General features: G+C 44.2%; 1 protein-coding gene across 16 annotated transcripts in view; it reads left to right on the plus strand.

The window, feature by feature from the left end:
• Positions 1-15887, plus strand: part of SGMS1 (sphingomyelin synthase 1) — a 337794-nt gene that overhangs the window by 292052 nt on the left and 29855 nt on the right. For all 16 annotated transcript variants that reach the window (XM_051823915.2, XM_051823912.2, XM_070057669.1 and 13 more), the window contains one exon: positions 441-1294. In XM_051823915.2, the coding sequence (XP_051679875.1) occupies positions 654-1294 (641 nt within the window). In that variant the 5' untranslated portion in view covers positions 441-653. The remainder of the gene's footprint in view (positions 1-440; positions 1295-15887) is intronic.

Genomic DNA, 15887 nt, shown 5'->3' on the forward strand with positions numbered 1-15887 from the left:
TTGAAGGCCCTTTGTATTAAGTTGCTGAGGATTATGCACATTGTAAAACAGTCTTCACCAGAAAGAATGATAAACAAATTTTCCATGTTCTTTCAGATTATCTCAGAAGCATGTAAGTCCAAAGAGAATTGCTGGTCTGTGTGGACAGTATCTAAAGCACCGTTGAATTATTTCCTAGAAAACATCCCCTTGGAAGTCCTGTAGAACATGTCCCCTTTGACCTTATCCATATTCAGATCCAGTTTGATGCAGTGTCAGGGAAGACTAGTAACCAGGGAATCCATGGTCCCTAGGAAAAAAAATAATAATAATATGTGTTTGAATGCTGTGGGGTTACCAATCATAGAGTTTCCATTTTCCATGTTGCCTCTAAGGTTTTGCATTTTGAGGTGATTGGTCTGCGAGTCCCACCATCTTGATCTTTTCTCTTGCCTCTGCAGAAGGAAGACTCGTGTTGAAAAATGAGGTGAATTAGTGCTCGGGATCTCAGGAACCCTGGACAGCTACATGAGGTGTTTAATACCTGCCCTGACCATCTTGCCAAACAAGTCTCCGCTCATGGGAGCTGACAGCATGAATGAGCCAAGGAGGGACAGTGTCCTGCCCTGTAGGAACAGTGACTGCTGACCTGCCGAGAGCGAGCTGGAGGCTGCATGTCGTCTGCCAGTACAATGAAGGAAGTGGTTTATTGGTCACCCCAGAAGGTGGCAGACTGGCTGCTGGAGCATGCCATGCCAGAATACTGTGAGCCTCTGGGACATTTTACAGGCCGGGATTTGATCAACCTAACCCAGGAGGATTTCAGAAAACCCCCCTTGTGCCGGGTCTCCTCCGACAACGGGCAGCGGCTCCTGGACATGATAGAGACCCTGAAAATGGAGCACCACATGGAAGCACACAAGAACGGCCATGCCAACGGGCACCTCAACATTGGTGTAGCCCTCCCCGCCCCTGACGGCAGCTTCAGCATCAAGATTAAACCCAATGGGATGCCAAATGGGTATAGGAAAGAGATGATAAAGATCCCCATGCCAGAACCAGAGCGCTCCCAGTACCCCATGGAGTGGGGCAAGACTTTTCTGGCCTTTCTTTATGCACTTTCCTGTTTTATTCTCACCACAGTGATGATCTCGGTCGTCCATGAACGAGTACCTCCTAAGGAGGTGCAGCCTCCACTACCGGACACGTTTTTTGACCATTTTAACCGGGTGCAGTGGGCCTTTTCTATTTGTGAAATTAACGGCATGATCCTTGTAGGACTCTGGTTAATTCAGTGGCTGCTCTTAAAATACAAGTAAGTAAAGTAAAACGCAGAGAGAGATTCAATGATGGCAGGGTTTGCATTACAGACATCTAACTGTTATTTGGAAGCTACATTTACCAAGCAATTGGCTGTAAAGTATATTCATTCCTGTTTTCTTTTTCTTTTTGAACAACACATCCTGTTGAACTAAATTAGGCTCTGGCATCTTTAAGGAAGTGCGGTATTTGTTGCCAGTTCTATACAGAATAATGGATAGGACCATTAGAAATGATGCTTTTATTTTCACTTACGAAGAATGAAAACCTTCAAACATCTTCAGAAAGTACAGCTTGTTGAACAACAGATAAACCACTTAGTCCTGATTGGTGCTGTTAACCCATGAAATTGTTGACGATTGGCCTGAGCCCTATGACTGGCTGGGTAGCTTTTCCCACATAGTCAGACAGCTGGGACCTTAGCCATATGCACATAAAGATATTTCACACAGAAAACTTAGAGTAGCTATTCCAGAGTGACTGGGAATGTTGGGAAAATGATGTCCTCGGGGTATGCTGTCGCTTGGGTGGGTGTGATATAGATGAACCTGCTTGGATTTCCATCTTCTAGAATGTGTGGCACTTCAGGCAGCATGTGGCTGTTCTGTTCTCGTTTATTGGGATTGTACATAGGCACCTCCTTTAACATCAGGTGAACATAGTTTTCACATCCCTTGCTCAAAACTCGGCATGGATTGCCTCAAGAAAGCTGAGTACTTGAGTTGCCTATAGCAGATTAAACCTACAGTACCCTTGTCATTGGTGTGTGATTTCTCTCCTCAGTGGAACATTCTTATGGCTTCCCTGCATAGAGGTTGGAAGCAATTTGTTTAAAGACCACATTTCTTTTTGGTCAAATGTGTTTCATGATCCACGGGTTGGTTGAATATTCATCATCTTAAGGAAACAAAAACAGACCATAAATCCTTAGTCAACTTTCTCTGACAGAAACAGTGAGTTTTGTCCTAGTATATTTTATAAGGACTATGTTTTTTTAACCTTATAAATTATTTATCTATAAAAGGAAATAATGCAGGTTCTGACTCTGCCAGGGAAGGACCCTCTTATACAAGTACAAAGAGAGGCATTTAAGTAGCCACTGTATATTTGGGGCTGGTTTGACAATCCTAGAGTTTAAGCAAAATTTGAAATAGAATTAAGCATCTGGACTGCATTTGATTTGGTGGAAAGTCTGTTTTTGTTGCTTTAGTTTTAAGAGGCTGAATAAATAGGAATAGACTTATATGACATGCTTAGAATTTCTTTCTCAAATACATTATTTTGTTTTTAGATTTTTTAAATTTATTTGAAAGGCAGAGTTATAGAGAGGCGGAGGTAGAGAGAGAGGTCTTCCATCTGCTGGTTCACTCCCCAAATGGCTGAAATGGCCAGGGCTGAGCCAGATTAAAGCCAGGAACCAGGAGCTTCTTCTAGATCTCCCAGGGGGGTCCAGGAGCCCAAGGGCTTGGGCCATCTTCTACTGCTTTCCCAGGCCGTAGCAGAGAGCAGGATTGGAAGTGGTGCAGCCAGGACTTGAACTGGCGCCCATATAGGATGCTGGCACTGCAGGCCGCGGCTTTACCTGCTATGCTGCAGCACAGGCCCCTCAATTACATTATTTCAGCTGCTAAGGTTCAGTCTTGCTTTTTTTGACTTTTAAATTTTTCCTTAAATGCCCCTTAAATGCCAGTACTTTTTGTTTGTTTTCCACAAAGGCAAGGCCAACTCAATTTAATGCTTCCTGAGTTTTTTCTGATGTTTTGTTTTTGTGAACTTGTTTTCTGGAATAATTTACTGCCCTTGAGTGTAAGTTTGAGTAAAGCATACCATGTACAAGTCCAAATCATTCACAGAACTATAACTTTTAAGTTATGTTATTCTTTAACAAAGCACATGTCCTCGCCATAGAACTAATTTTTTTAAAAGATTTTGTTTATTTGAAAGTCAGAGTTACATAGAGGGAGGAGAGGCAGAGAGAGAGAGAGAGAGAGAGAGAGAGAGAAAGAGAAAGAGAAAGAAAGAGGTCTTCCATCCGCTGGTTCACTCCCCAATTAGCCACAACGGCTGGAGCTGAGCTGATCTGAAGCCAGGAGCCAGGAGCTTCTTCCAGGGCTCCCATGAGGGTGCAGGTGCCCAAGGACTTGGGCCATCTTCTACTGCTTTCCCAGGCCACAGCAGAGAGCTAGATTGGAAATGGAGCAGCTGGGTCTCAAACCCGTGCCCATAGAGGATGCCAGCGCTTCAGGCCAGGGCTTTAACCCACTGCACCACAGCACGAGCCCCAGAACTAATTTTTTTAAAGGTGTATTACTGTGTATTTTTTTCCCAGCAGAAAATTTTCCTCACTCTCATTATCTTTAAGCTGTCTAATTCCATGTTTCTCTGGTCCTTATTGCCAGAACTAGTCATTTATTTCTTTATATTGTTGAGCAGCAGTAGACCAGTTGATTGTGTCTTAGAAAAAATTCACCTCGTGCTGGGAAACAGGCAGCTTGGGCTCTGGCCCCAGCCATGACCTTGCAGATCAAATTAGGGCCTCTTAGTCGAACAGATTTCTGTTGTCGTATACAACTGTGTTCTGTCTGATCCTAACATTACTGGATGGACCAGTTATGTTTGGCTTTTATCAGGTTCTTAGCATTTTTGTCTGGAATACATCTAAGAGTTCTTTAAAGTCTTCTCTCTAATTTCTATGTGTGGCATGGTTAGGAACATGAAAAATGGAAGCAGATTGGTAAAAGAATTCTGAATATCCCCTACCCCTTCTCCCTCCACTGGACACATCCCAGGTTTCCAGTCTCCCTCCAGGAAACCTGTCCTCAGGTATGTGGCTCACCAAGCCTGTTAAGAGACATGGAGAAAAATATAAATGGGCAAGTGGAAAAAGTAGACATTAATGACCTTACCTTTCTCTGGTTCTTGTAGAGAACATTGAGATCTTTTGTAGTGTTGGGGAGACCCCCATGTTTCTAGTTGACTGGCTGGTGCAGTATAGCAGTTTTATTTTGCTAGTATTTTGGAGAAATGGATACTTCTGATTATACTATATTCTTTTTAAGGAGAATTGACCTCCTTCTCTTTTGTGTGGGATTCTTGGGAGTCTTGACCCTTCTCTCCAACCTAAGAGGTGGGCCACCTCAGAGCACACTTTATACAATGTCTCAGAATTCAGACTGTCCCATTGGGACAGTTTACTTTAACTTTGAGAATCCTAGAGCCCATACAAAAAATCAGCCTATTCTTTTTCACTTTTTAGAGAAGAATCACAGGATGAAACTGTAGAGGAAGACTTTTTAATTGAGAAGAGAGATGTTTAAGCAACATTCCAAGCAACAAATTATTTAACCAGGGGCCGGCGCTGTGGCGCAGCAGGTTAAAGCCCTGGCCTGCAGCGCTGGCATCCCTTATGGGCGCCGGTTCTGATCCTGGCTGCTCCTTTTCCGATCCAGCTCTCTTCTATGGCCTGGGAAAGCAGTAGAAGATGGCCCAAGTCCTTGGGCCCCTGCACCCACGTGGGAGACCTGGAGGAATCTCCTGGCTCCTGGCTTTGGAGTGGCACAGCCCCAGCCGTTGCAGCCATCTGGGGTTGAACCAGTGGATGGAAGACCCCTCTCTCTCTGTCTCTACCTCTGTCGGTAACTCTGTCTTTCAAATAAATAAAATCTTTCAAAAAAAAAAAAAAAAACACTTTAACCAGATGTTTGATATACTGAATTTATGACATTGTGATACTTGGTTCTATCCTTATGTAGCATTCAGTTATTGTTACTGTTAAACATAGGTTTTGCTTTTTTGTACTGGAAAAATTTCCCCCTCTTTTCATTCTTAACATCTGTCCTCATGTCTGTATGTGTATATGTTTACATACACATATATCCACATGGGATTTCCATGACATTGCAGAGTCAAGCCACAATAATACTTTTCTTGAGAATTTCTTTAGTTTTTAAAATTGTAAACAACATAGTATCCACATTTAAATTTGGACTTCGATGCCAGTGACTAGGGAAATTCCTGAGACGTCTCTGCATCTGTGTCAGACTTCATGGTAAAACAGGTATCCCTTCTTTTAAGAAAGCATGATGTGGCCGGCGCTGCGTCTCACTTGACTAATCCTCCGCCTGTGGCACTGGTACCCTGGGTTCTAGTCCCGGTTGGGGCGCCGGATTCCGTCTCGGTTGCTCCTCTTCCAGGCCAGCTCTCTGCTGTGGCCCGGGAAGGCAGTGGAGGATGGCCCAAGTGCTTGGGCCCTGCACCCACGTGGGAGACCAGGAGGAAGCACCTGGCTCCTGGCTTCGGATTGGCACAGTACGCCGGCCGTAGCAGCCATTTGGGGGGTGAACCAACAGAAAGGAAGACCTTACTCTCTGTCTCTCTCTCTCACTGTCTAGCTCTGCCTGTCCAAAAACAAAAACAAAAAAAGCATTATGAAGAATAATTAAGCTTCATGTTTGATAAAGCCTGAAGACATGAGGACTTTCTTGCATGGTTGAATCATGGCTAACACGGTGCCACCTGTGTCAGGGACCCTGGATACCATTGACAAAAGGCAGACAAGTAGCCACCTAGTAGAATTTCCAAGTCACAGGTTCTCTAGACAGCAGGGAAGTCATTGCCATATGGCATGGTGATTATCGGTACCTCCAATGCAACTTGTGTAAAACCAGACTTGGTAATGACTTCTTCCAACTTGTTCTTCCCCTGTCTGCCAGTGACACTTCTTGGAAACCTAGGAGAAGTGGTCATTTCTTCTTCTTCTTCTTCCTTCTTCCTTCTTCCTTCTTTCTTCATTTTTTTGACAGGCAGAGTGGACAGTGAGAGAGAGAGAGAGAGAAAGATCTTCCTTTTTGTTGTTGGTTCACCATCCAATGGCCGCCGTGGCCAGTGCGCTACGGCCGGCGCATCGTGCTGATTTGAAGCCAGGAGCCAGGTGCTTCTCCTGGTCTCCCATGGGGTGCAGGACCCAAGAACTTGGGCCATCCTTCACTGCACTCCAGGGCCATAGCAGAGAGCTGGCCTAGAAGAGGGGCAACCAGGACAGAATCTGGCACCCCGACCGGGACTAGAACCCAGTGTGCTGGCGCAGCAAGGCGGAGGATTAGCCTAGTGAGCCGCGGCGCCGGCCGAGTCATTTCTTTTTCTCCGGAGTCACCAAGTACTGCCAGTTCTAATTTTGCCAGTTTTGATTTCAGGCCTATCTCCTCTTTCCATTCCTATAGAATGCCCCGTGGGGATGCTTTAGATGAAGAACCAGCTCTGTGGCATGAAGCTCGGGGTTCTTCGTAGTCCAGTCCCAGTCTCTCCTACCTTCTTTCCCACTTTTCCACAGATACATCTTACTCATATCTCATTCCAGGCTTTTAGGGGGTGTGTGTGTGTGTATATGTGTGTGTGTAATTTCTTTACTGCTGGATTCTCAGTTTCACAAGAGAAAACCACTGGATCCCATCCCTCATTCATCTTTATACCACTGTGCCTGATAGAGAGCCTGGCACATAGAAACATATAGAAAATGCTCATTTAAAACCCATTCAATTCCTAGCCACTGATTAGAGGACACCCTTTTCCAGGTTATATTATGGCCAAGGCAGGGAACAAATCAAAGTATGATACTAACTAGCATGAGGGAAATTGAGAAGAGTAAGATCGTATAAATGGCTGGCCAATATTGGAGATAGTGTGGAGGGGGGTGACATTTCAGATTCAGTGATTAGCAAAGGCCTACAGTGAGGTCACTGTTGAGCGGACGCTGGATCAAACAAGGAGGAAGGCATGCAGGCATTGAGGGAAGGGACACCTATGCAGGAGACACAGTGAATGCAGATGTCTGTGGCTTGCTTGAGCACCAGCAAGGCTTGTGTGGCCAGGTTAGCTGGGGGGTGCTGGGACACAGGGAGTCAGCAGGCAGCAGTTTGGGAGCAGCGGATCAGGAGACCATCCTGGGTCAAGAGTGCGGATTTTTTCACAGCTATGGTAAGTCGCTGGAGGAGAAAGACATGATCACATCCATGCAATGAGAGAATGACTATGGCTGCCATAATAGAGAGTAGGGAAGCAAGAGTCAAAACGAGACTGGTTCAGATGCCATTGCAGTAGTCCAGGTGGTGGGAGAGGATGGCAACCTAGACTGTTAATGCTTGTGTGATGAGTGTGTTTTGTGCTGGGTGGTGAGAAGGATGAGCTGTTTCTAGAAACCATGACTTTTGTTACACTTTTAGATTTGCTTATCTTTTATAGCCACAGGACTGGCTTCTGTTGCATGTCTTTCTCATAGAAGGCTTTTGAGTCTCTGTGGTCCCTTGATTTTTATAAAATGGATTTAATGGAGAGATAGAACTGATTCCTCATTAATCAACTAGAATAAGTTGGGGGTAGGGTAGATTGTGTAAGGAATGATTAAATATTGTGGAGGTATACTGATCCTTTGGTGGGGAAAAGATGTGAAGAAGAGAGAAGGGCACTACTGGACAGTGGAGATACAGGATAGAGTCCAGAGAGCTTAATGGGAGAGGGATTTGGGTGATAGGGCAGAACTATCTCACCCGTTAACATTTACGTCCTCAAGGAGAATGGAAATGGTCACTGAGTGGATTCTTTGCAAATTGACCCCATGCCTAAAAGGGAAGGAACTGAAGAAGGGAAATGGAGCTGACAGATCCTGCCTAGGACCTGGCGTGATGTCTATATTTGGAACTGTTTTATAGGCCTTGTTGATCCTGCAGGAAGGAACAGATAAAACTTTCCAGTGTGGCTTTTCTGAGATTGTACTCTGAGAGTACTGGGGAGGGCCTGGAGGGGGGTTAGTTTAAGATGTTTACCAGGGTTGCATATGTTATGTTCAGTCATTTTGGGAAACACTCACTTTGTATTTTAATCTCTGGTAAAGGCTGTGCTTTGGGGGCCTTGTTTGTTGGCGTCTGCCAACATAGCATTTACCTCTCTTATTTAAAGGAAATCTAATTTCCAGGACCATAGTCATTGGACTGATTGGCAGCTGTTTCTGTTTTATGCTAATTTAATTGTTTTGGGTTTGTGTTTTATTCTGCAGACCAGACTCTCCACTAACATCTATTTTTTGTCTTACTCTAATTTTAACTCCGACACTGTTTCTTTTCACATTTACTTGCTTAGATTAGAATATTTTTTCCTCTTCCAATTCTAAAGGTAGTTTATATGACTGTAGATGCTGTCATGTTTTTGCCATTATTTTTATATCGTTGATGGATGTGATTAGGTAAAGTTCTTAAAAGCACTTGATATGGAACACGGGATAAGAAGCAGGTCTCTCAGGGTTCCTAGTAAATAGAGTTTATTTTGTAAGTTCCAGAAGAGCCCCCTTAAGATCATTTCACTTTGTTATAAATTAGCCTTTTACTGTACGCCACAAGGCTGGTCTCTAATGGAACTTGAGAATGCCTTTGTTTTTAGCTCGTGACCAAGAATTATTTGAAACTGTGTGCTAGGGATGCAGCAACAAGCAAAGCAGTTGCATAGAAATGATATTCTGGGGAATTTTTGTTCTTAGGGAAGTACTTTAGATTTTGAAAACATGTTGTCCAAACTCCATCCAGGTAAAAAGCTCTCAGGAGGGCAAAATTCCCTCAAGTGCCTGTAGCATTTTTGGACACCTCTCCCGTTACTTAATTGGCCAACAAGCTGTCATTATCTCATCTCTTAGTCTTTAGTCCTTCTACATTTGTAGCTGCATCTGTTACTTGTGTACTTCCTCAACATCTGCTTCATTCTGCTCTTTTTCATGCATGTTGTCAAAAGCCTTTGTCACCCTGTTGAGGAGACAGATTCCAAAGCTGCTTTGGTTTTAGCGCCAGGAATTTCTTCTCATGCATTGTGTCACTTGACTGAGTCAGTCTTTAAGTAGTGCTGTTCTCTTCTGTCAGCGAAGGTAACCAAGACTCGCAGAAGCTACTGAGTTGTTCAGTGTCCTACTATGGCCTGTGTTGGGGACTGTGTGCTCTTAGTGTAAATCCAGTCTAGAAATTCCCTGGTTTAACAAGTGCTTGTCCTCGTCAGCGTATTTTCTTATCAGATCCTTGGCATAGAATCCGTGTACATAGGAAAGACAGAAAAAAACATCAGTTTTTCTGAGATTAAGGTTTAAGTGTTGGATTCCATCTGAAAGACACTTGGATGTGCCCCAGAATGGCCCTGCCCATCCTGAACACTGTCACATCTGGCCGCTTCCCTGTAAGATGTCGAAAATGCGCTCTGCTCTGTCCTAGCTGCTGTGTACTGTAACCTTTCGGTGCGGCACAGGCCCTGTTCATGCCAGTTCTGGAACTACCTCTTGCCACCAGCTTCAGTCATGCTTCCCCACTGAGGACCACTGACCATGTATGATAGCTGTACTGACTCCCCACTCCTCCTATGTCTAGCAAGTCCTGAACCCTCCCATCAATTCTGACCTGTCTCTGTCCAAGCTCGGGGTCTGGGCTAAGATCCTTCCTTTCCTTTCCTGGGACCTTCCCTGCCCCTTCTCTTCCCAGGTCTCCTCTGGGCTTCTGCCTTGTGTCCTCCGTTCTTTTACTGGGGTGTGGGGGCATGTGGAGTGGGGAAGAGTGTTCCAGGGACTCAGTGGTGATGTGCTCCCAGATTATTGCTTGCTTCTTTTTTTTCACATTAGCTATCTGAGTGATCTTAGCTGCTTTCACATTTTCTCATTTTTTCCACATTAGATCTCATGACCACTACTGGCCTAAACCCTTGGAAGTATACTGAAAGTAAATTTACCCTGGATCACTTCTGAAATTTAGTAGTCCCAGCAATTTGACTTTCAAGTTACCATAAATATTATTACAATGGTCCTTTTTAAATTGAAAAGATAAAAGGGAAAAAGAGAGAGAGCGTGCGCAAAATAACAGATACAGAGTAAATGATAGTTTCCATGAATTAATTTTTATTCATAATACTAAGTAATATATGAAGGTATTTCCAAAGATTAATGGAACATGGATTTAAGAGATAAGCTTAGGGGCTGGTGCTGTAGTACAGTAGGCTAAGGCTCTGCCTGCCGCGCCTGGCATCCCATATGGGTGCTGGTTCTAGTTCTGGCTGCCCCTCTTCTGATCCAGCTCTCTGCTATGGCCTGGGATAGCAGTAGAAGATGGCCCAAGTCCTTGGGCCCTTGCACACTCAAGGGAGACCTGGAAGAAGCTCCTGGCTCCTGGCTTCAGATCAGCTCAGCTCTGGCCATTGCGGCCATTTGGGGAGTGAACCAGCAGATGGAAGACCTTTCTCTCTGTCTCTCCCTCTCACTGTCTGTAACTCTACCTCTCAAATAAATAATCTTTAAAAATAAAGATAAGCGGGACTGGCACTGTGGCTCGCTTGGTTAATCCTCCTCCTGCAGCACCGGCATCCCATATGGGTGCCAGGTTCTAGTCCCGGTTGCTCCTCTTCCAGTCCAGCTCTCTGCTGTGGAGGCAGTGGAGGATGGCCCAAGTGCTTGGGCCCCTACACCCGCAAGGGAAACCAGGAGGAAGCACCTGGCTCCTGGCTTCGGATCAGTGTAGCTCCGGCCATAGTGGCCATTTGGGGGTTGAACCAATGGAAGGAAGACCTTTCTCTCTGTTTCTCTCTCTCTGTCTAAGTCTATCTGTAAAAAGAAAAAAAAAGGTAAGCTTATATTCATGCAGAAAGTTTTGAAATCCATGTGTATTTGGAGTCTTCTAAAAGTTCATGGAAATTAGAACTAACAGGTAAGCTTATTTTGGAGAAAAAACATTTTGAATAGCACATGTCATTTTTTTTTTTCAAAATCTTTATTTTCCATGAACTTTTAGAAGACCCACTATTGTAATCTTAAAGATTAGAAGAGAAAGACCATGGCCTGATTGTGCCCCCAAGAGTTCATGTGCTGGAAACATAATCTCCAGATTCTTACGAGTATGTTGATAGTATTTGGAGGTAGAACCTTTGAAATATAAGTAGGATTAGGTGAGGTCTTAGGGTAGGGCCCCCGGGAAGGCATCAAGGGCCTTTTAGGAAGAGAGCCACACTCACCAGCACACTTGCTGCCATTGCAGTGTTTCGTCTTCTGCCACATCGCAGTGATTTGAGTCCTCACTAGATGCTGAGCAGATGCTGGAGCTGTGTTCCTTGGACTTCCCAGCTTCCAGAACTGTGAGCCAAATACACTTAGTTATAAATGCAGCGTTCTCAGACATTCTTACAACAGACAACACGCAGAAAGAAGAGATCTATCACTCACCAGAGACAAATAATGCTGATACTTGGGTTCATACCTCTACTGACAGGTTTCTGTATATGCTCATAAATGAGTAGTCTGTGTACCAGTGTATGCATATTTCTAGATGCTCTCATTTTCCTCTTGTTTTACGACATGCCCAGGGATTGTTTCCCACTTCTTAGCAAACCATCACTGGTGTCTGATTATTCATGATATGATTTAGGAGTCATCACATCTCCTACTAGCCTGTTGGTTTCCATGACAGAAGGAGTTAAGCATGCAGTTTTATTGTAAATCATAACACTTAAAGATCATCCTTAATTTAGATCCTGGCAGCCACCTAGTTACAGTAACTTTTTTATTTTTTGTTATTTTAATATTTAAGATTTTATTTATTTATTTGAAAGGCAGAGTTACAGAGAGGCAGAGGCAGAGAGAAAAATCTCCGATCTGCTGGTTACTCCCCAGATGGCCACCATGGCCAGAGCTGGACCTATCCAAAGCCAGGAGCTTCTTCCAGGTCTTCCACGTGGGCATGGGGCCCAAGGATTGGGACATCTTCCACTGCTTTCCCAGGCTATAGCAGAGAGCTGGATCAGAAGAGGAGCAGCCAGGACTCCAACTGATGCCCATATGGGATGCTGGCACTGCAGGCAGTGGCTTTACCCTCTACACCACAGTGCCGGCCCCCTTGCAGTAACTTTGGACAGATTCCTTAGCTACTATAGTCGCAATGCTTCCTCACCTGTACAGTGAGGGACAGTTGTTCCTCCGTATCAGCAGAGGATTGGTTGCAGAACTCCATGCACCTATCAAAACCCATGGATGCTCAAGTCCTTTCATAAAATAACTTAGGATTGCAGATAACGTGCCCACGTGGTCCTGTATGCACTTCAAGTCATCTCGGGATGACTGCTGATACCTAGTACCGTGTACATGCTGTGTCGGTATTGGGTATGCTGTGTTGTGTAGGGAATGATGACAAGGATGCAAAGTCTGCACACGTTCAGTTCACTGGGTGTTTTCCCTCTGCAGTTGGGTCAGTCTGTGGATGCAGAGCCCAGCTTAGAGAGGACCGACTGTAATAGTTTCTCAAATTAGTTGCTAACATATATTGAGTGGACTATTTCGCTGATTGTGAGAATTGAATGAAATCATTCATCTGAAGCGTTTGAGAGAACTTGGCATCCTCGTGATTCCCAAGCCTGGCCACTCCTGTCCCCGTGTTAGTTAATGGCATCTCTGGCCTTCTTGGTTCTCAGGCAGAATACTGGGGTCTTGTCTTGATACCTCTTCCACTCCACATCTGGTTTCTGCAGGTTTTGCCCTTCTCACCACCCCTTGCAGCCAAAGTCTGACCACCATCCTCTCTTACCTGAGTTACTGCAGGAGCTTCCTACAGATAATCTCTGTGTCTGCTCCTGGAGCCCCCGAGCCACGTCTCTGTTGGGCACACACAGAGCATGGCCCTGTCAGAGTGAGTTTACATACTCAAGTCAGTCTTCCCTGACCTCACCCAGTGTGAAAGCCAGTGTCCTCTTGGTGACTGAGGAGTCCTACCAGACCTCTTTGCCTGATGCTCTCTGCTCCCTGAACCCCTCGCGGCTCAGCAGATACCTACCATGGTAGTCGTTGGTATCTCCGCTCCAGACCTCTTCATGGTTAACAGAGGAGGAGACTCTCTGACCAGGCAACCCCTGAATTGTGACCCCCCTTTCCCCAGTGCCACTCTGGCTTTGTTTTACCTTTTGTCTTGTATCTATCATGTTGTATATTTTACTTGTTTATTGTCTGTCCCCTCCACAAGAATATAAATAACCACCATGAGGCAGGCTTCTTGTCCATTCTGTTCACTGCTGTAGCCCAGTGCCTACAGTAATGCCTACAAAACACACACACATGCACACACACACATTCTATGAATGAATACCTAACACTAATAGCTGCTCATATATACTGAATGTTGCATCATGCTAGTTATTTTGCCTAGAATTCAATGCATGTTAGCAACTGCTAGTAATATATATGGTTGTTACTGTTTGAGAAACTGTTAAAATGAGAGTGTGTTACTCTTAAGGATAATCCACTTGCCAAAGAGCAAACACTAACTGATCACTTCTGCTGGCTGTGGTACTTTTGTTGATAGCCTAAAATATCAAAAAGAAATACTACTCCTTTTGTACAATTTTATGTGGTATTTTTTGGAGAATACCTAATTTTAATTACTCATTGTCTCAAGTATATAATGTTTTCTTTAGTATATCATGGGGTAACTTTTTTTCTTAATTTATGTTATAGTAACCCACGAAATAATAATAGTTTTTTAAAAGACAATTTAGAAACAGTTTTATAATGGGATCTATTCTTGGCAGATTTCCCAAACCAGTATGGATTATTTCCTGAACTTAGTCAATTATTGGACTGTATTACAGACTTTCTACACAGGATTTAGGAGATGGAAGTGCCTTTGAGTTGGATTTTAAAAAAGCAAGCACTGTGTGTATGGATACATTACTGGGCTAGTTGCTTGAGCGTGTCTCAGACTGCCAACCTCCCTGAGTTCAGTGGGTACCCAAGAATATTAAACAAATTCTCAATTTTCCAGGAGAGTCTTAATTTTGACTTTTTTTTTTCTGTGACATTTAGCCCTGTCCTTTTATTTGTTTGACTAACTTGGCCTTGGAACTTTTTTTCCTAAAGCCCTGAATTAAACCCTGGGTTTTCATAATCTTTTATCTGGAGGTGCTGAGACTGGCTGGAAAACTCACACGGGACCATGAGGACACAGGAGAGAAGAGAGAAAGCAGAGCCCAGTCCCCGTCTCTAGGGGTTTACCTTCCTGCTTGTTGAGTGGGGGGATCTCAGTGAGTGTTTTAAATCAGAATGTGACTGCAGAGTGAGCATCAGGGCAGGTATAGGAGAAAGGCTGCAGGACAAACATGGAGATAAATAGGAAAAGACTATCAGAGGGAGTGAGTACAAAGCAAGCTCTACAGCATGGAGCTGTATGGTGTTCCCTGTATTACAGATCTCTCATGTCTCACTGGGACTACAGGATGACCAAGCCACAGCTCTGTGGGAGTTTCTTCTGATAAAGGGATTGGGACATCGCCTTCGTGGGTAGTGACGATGCCAGTCTCACTATTAAGAGTACCAGAAAATAGAAACAAAGTGCCAGGGTGAACAGAGGATGAGGTGGCTCTGTCCAGATGGTAACTTCTCGAAGGCATGAAGTGGATGGATAGGATTGTAAGAGGGCAGGATAATGAGGGGAGGAGACTGGCAGGCATGTGGGAGAAACTGGGGTTGTGTTTTGGGAGCATGAATGATTCCTTTTGTCCTGGGCCAAGCGATTCTTGTCTATGAGATATCAGACAGAGAGGTAGCTCAGAGTCATGTCGAATTAGAGCCCTGTGGGGAGTGTGGGGAGTTTGGACTTCGAGTGGTGGCGAGCGACGTTCACAATCCAAGGATCGTGAGCTAATAGCAATGAGATAATGGGTGGAAAGAAGTGAGCTTCCATAGAACATGGGAGTTTGGGGGCACGTGGAGGAGCCTTGTTAGGAGTCTGGCTGCTGTTCTGCAGCGTGAATTTTGGGGAGATATGTCCATGCTGCTCTAACAAAATACCATAGGCTGGGTTGTTGGTAAACAACAGAAATTGACTTCTCACAGTTCCAGGGGCTGTGGAGTTCAAGAGCAAGGCTTTGACTGGTTGGCATCTGAGGGCCCCTCCCTGGCTCACTGAGAACACCTGTGTCCTCGCATGGTGGAAGAGGCTGGCTAGGTCTCTTTTATGAGGTACTACTCCTGTAAGGGACACACATTCGGACCCTAGCCAGTGGCTAAAGCAGTATTGGGACAACAGGTAGAAAGAAGGTCATTTGGAGTTTCAGGTGAGATAAGAGTGTTGAGAAATGGGTGATACTGCTCAATAACAATGTATAGAAGTAGTAATAGGCAAATTAACTCATCACAGGTGTCAACAGTGAAAAAGTGACATATTTGATTTTGGATGTCTGTTAGTAGAAGGATTCTTTTCAGTACTTTAGTGACTAATATAGTTATTAAAGTATCAAATTGCTTATTTCACAGAATTCTGGTCAGTATAAAATAGGACATAAAACACCAACTTAGTGAAAATTTGAGTCAAGTAGCTTTTGTAATATATCTGAAATACAAAGAATGTTCATCCATAGGGCATCAAAATTGGGATTTCTTCCATAATGTAAAGCAGTTTCTTGGATATTTTTGTCTTGCATGATGTATTTCCATTTAAACTCTCTGAACTACAGTTTCCCCAGCTGTAAAATCAGGATTATAGCCGTGCATTGCTGGCTTGTTTTAAGAACTGAGTGGCCCAGAGCTTGGCATATAGGAG

Source organism: Oryctolagus cuniculus, chromosome 15 (genome assembly GCF_964237555.1).
Source record: "Oryctolagus cuniculus chromosome 15, mOryCun1.1, whole genome shotgun sequence".
In the NCBI taxonomy this organism is placed as follows: Eukaryota; Metazoa; Chordata; class Mammalia; order Lagomorpha; family Leporidae; genus Oryctolagus; species Oryctolagus cuniculus.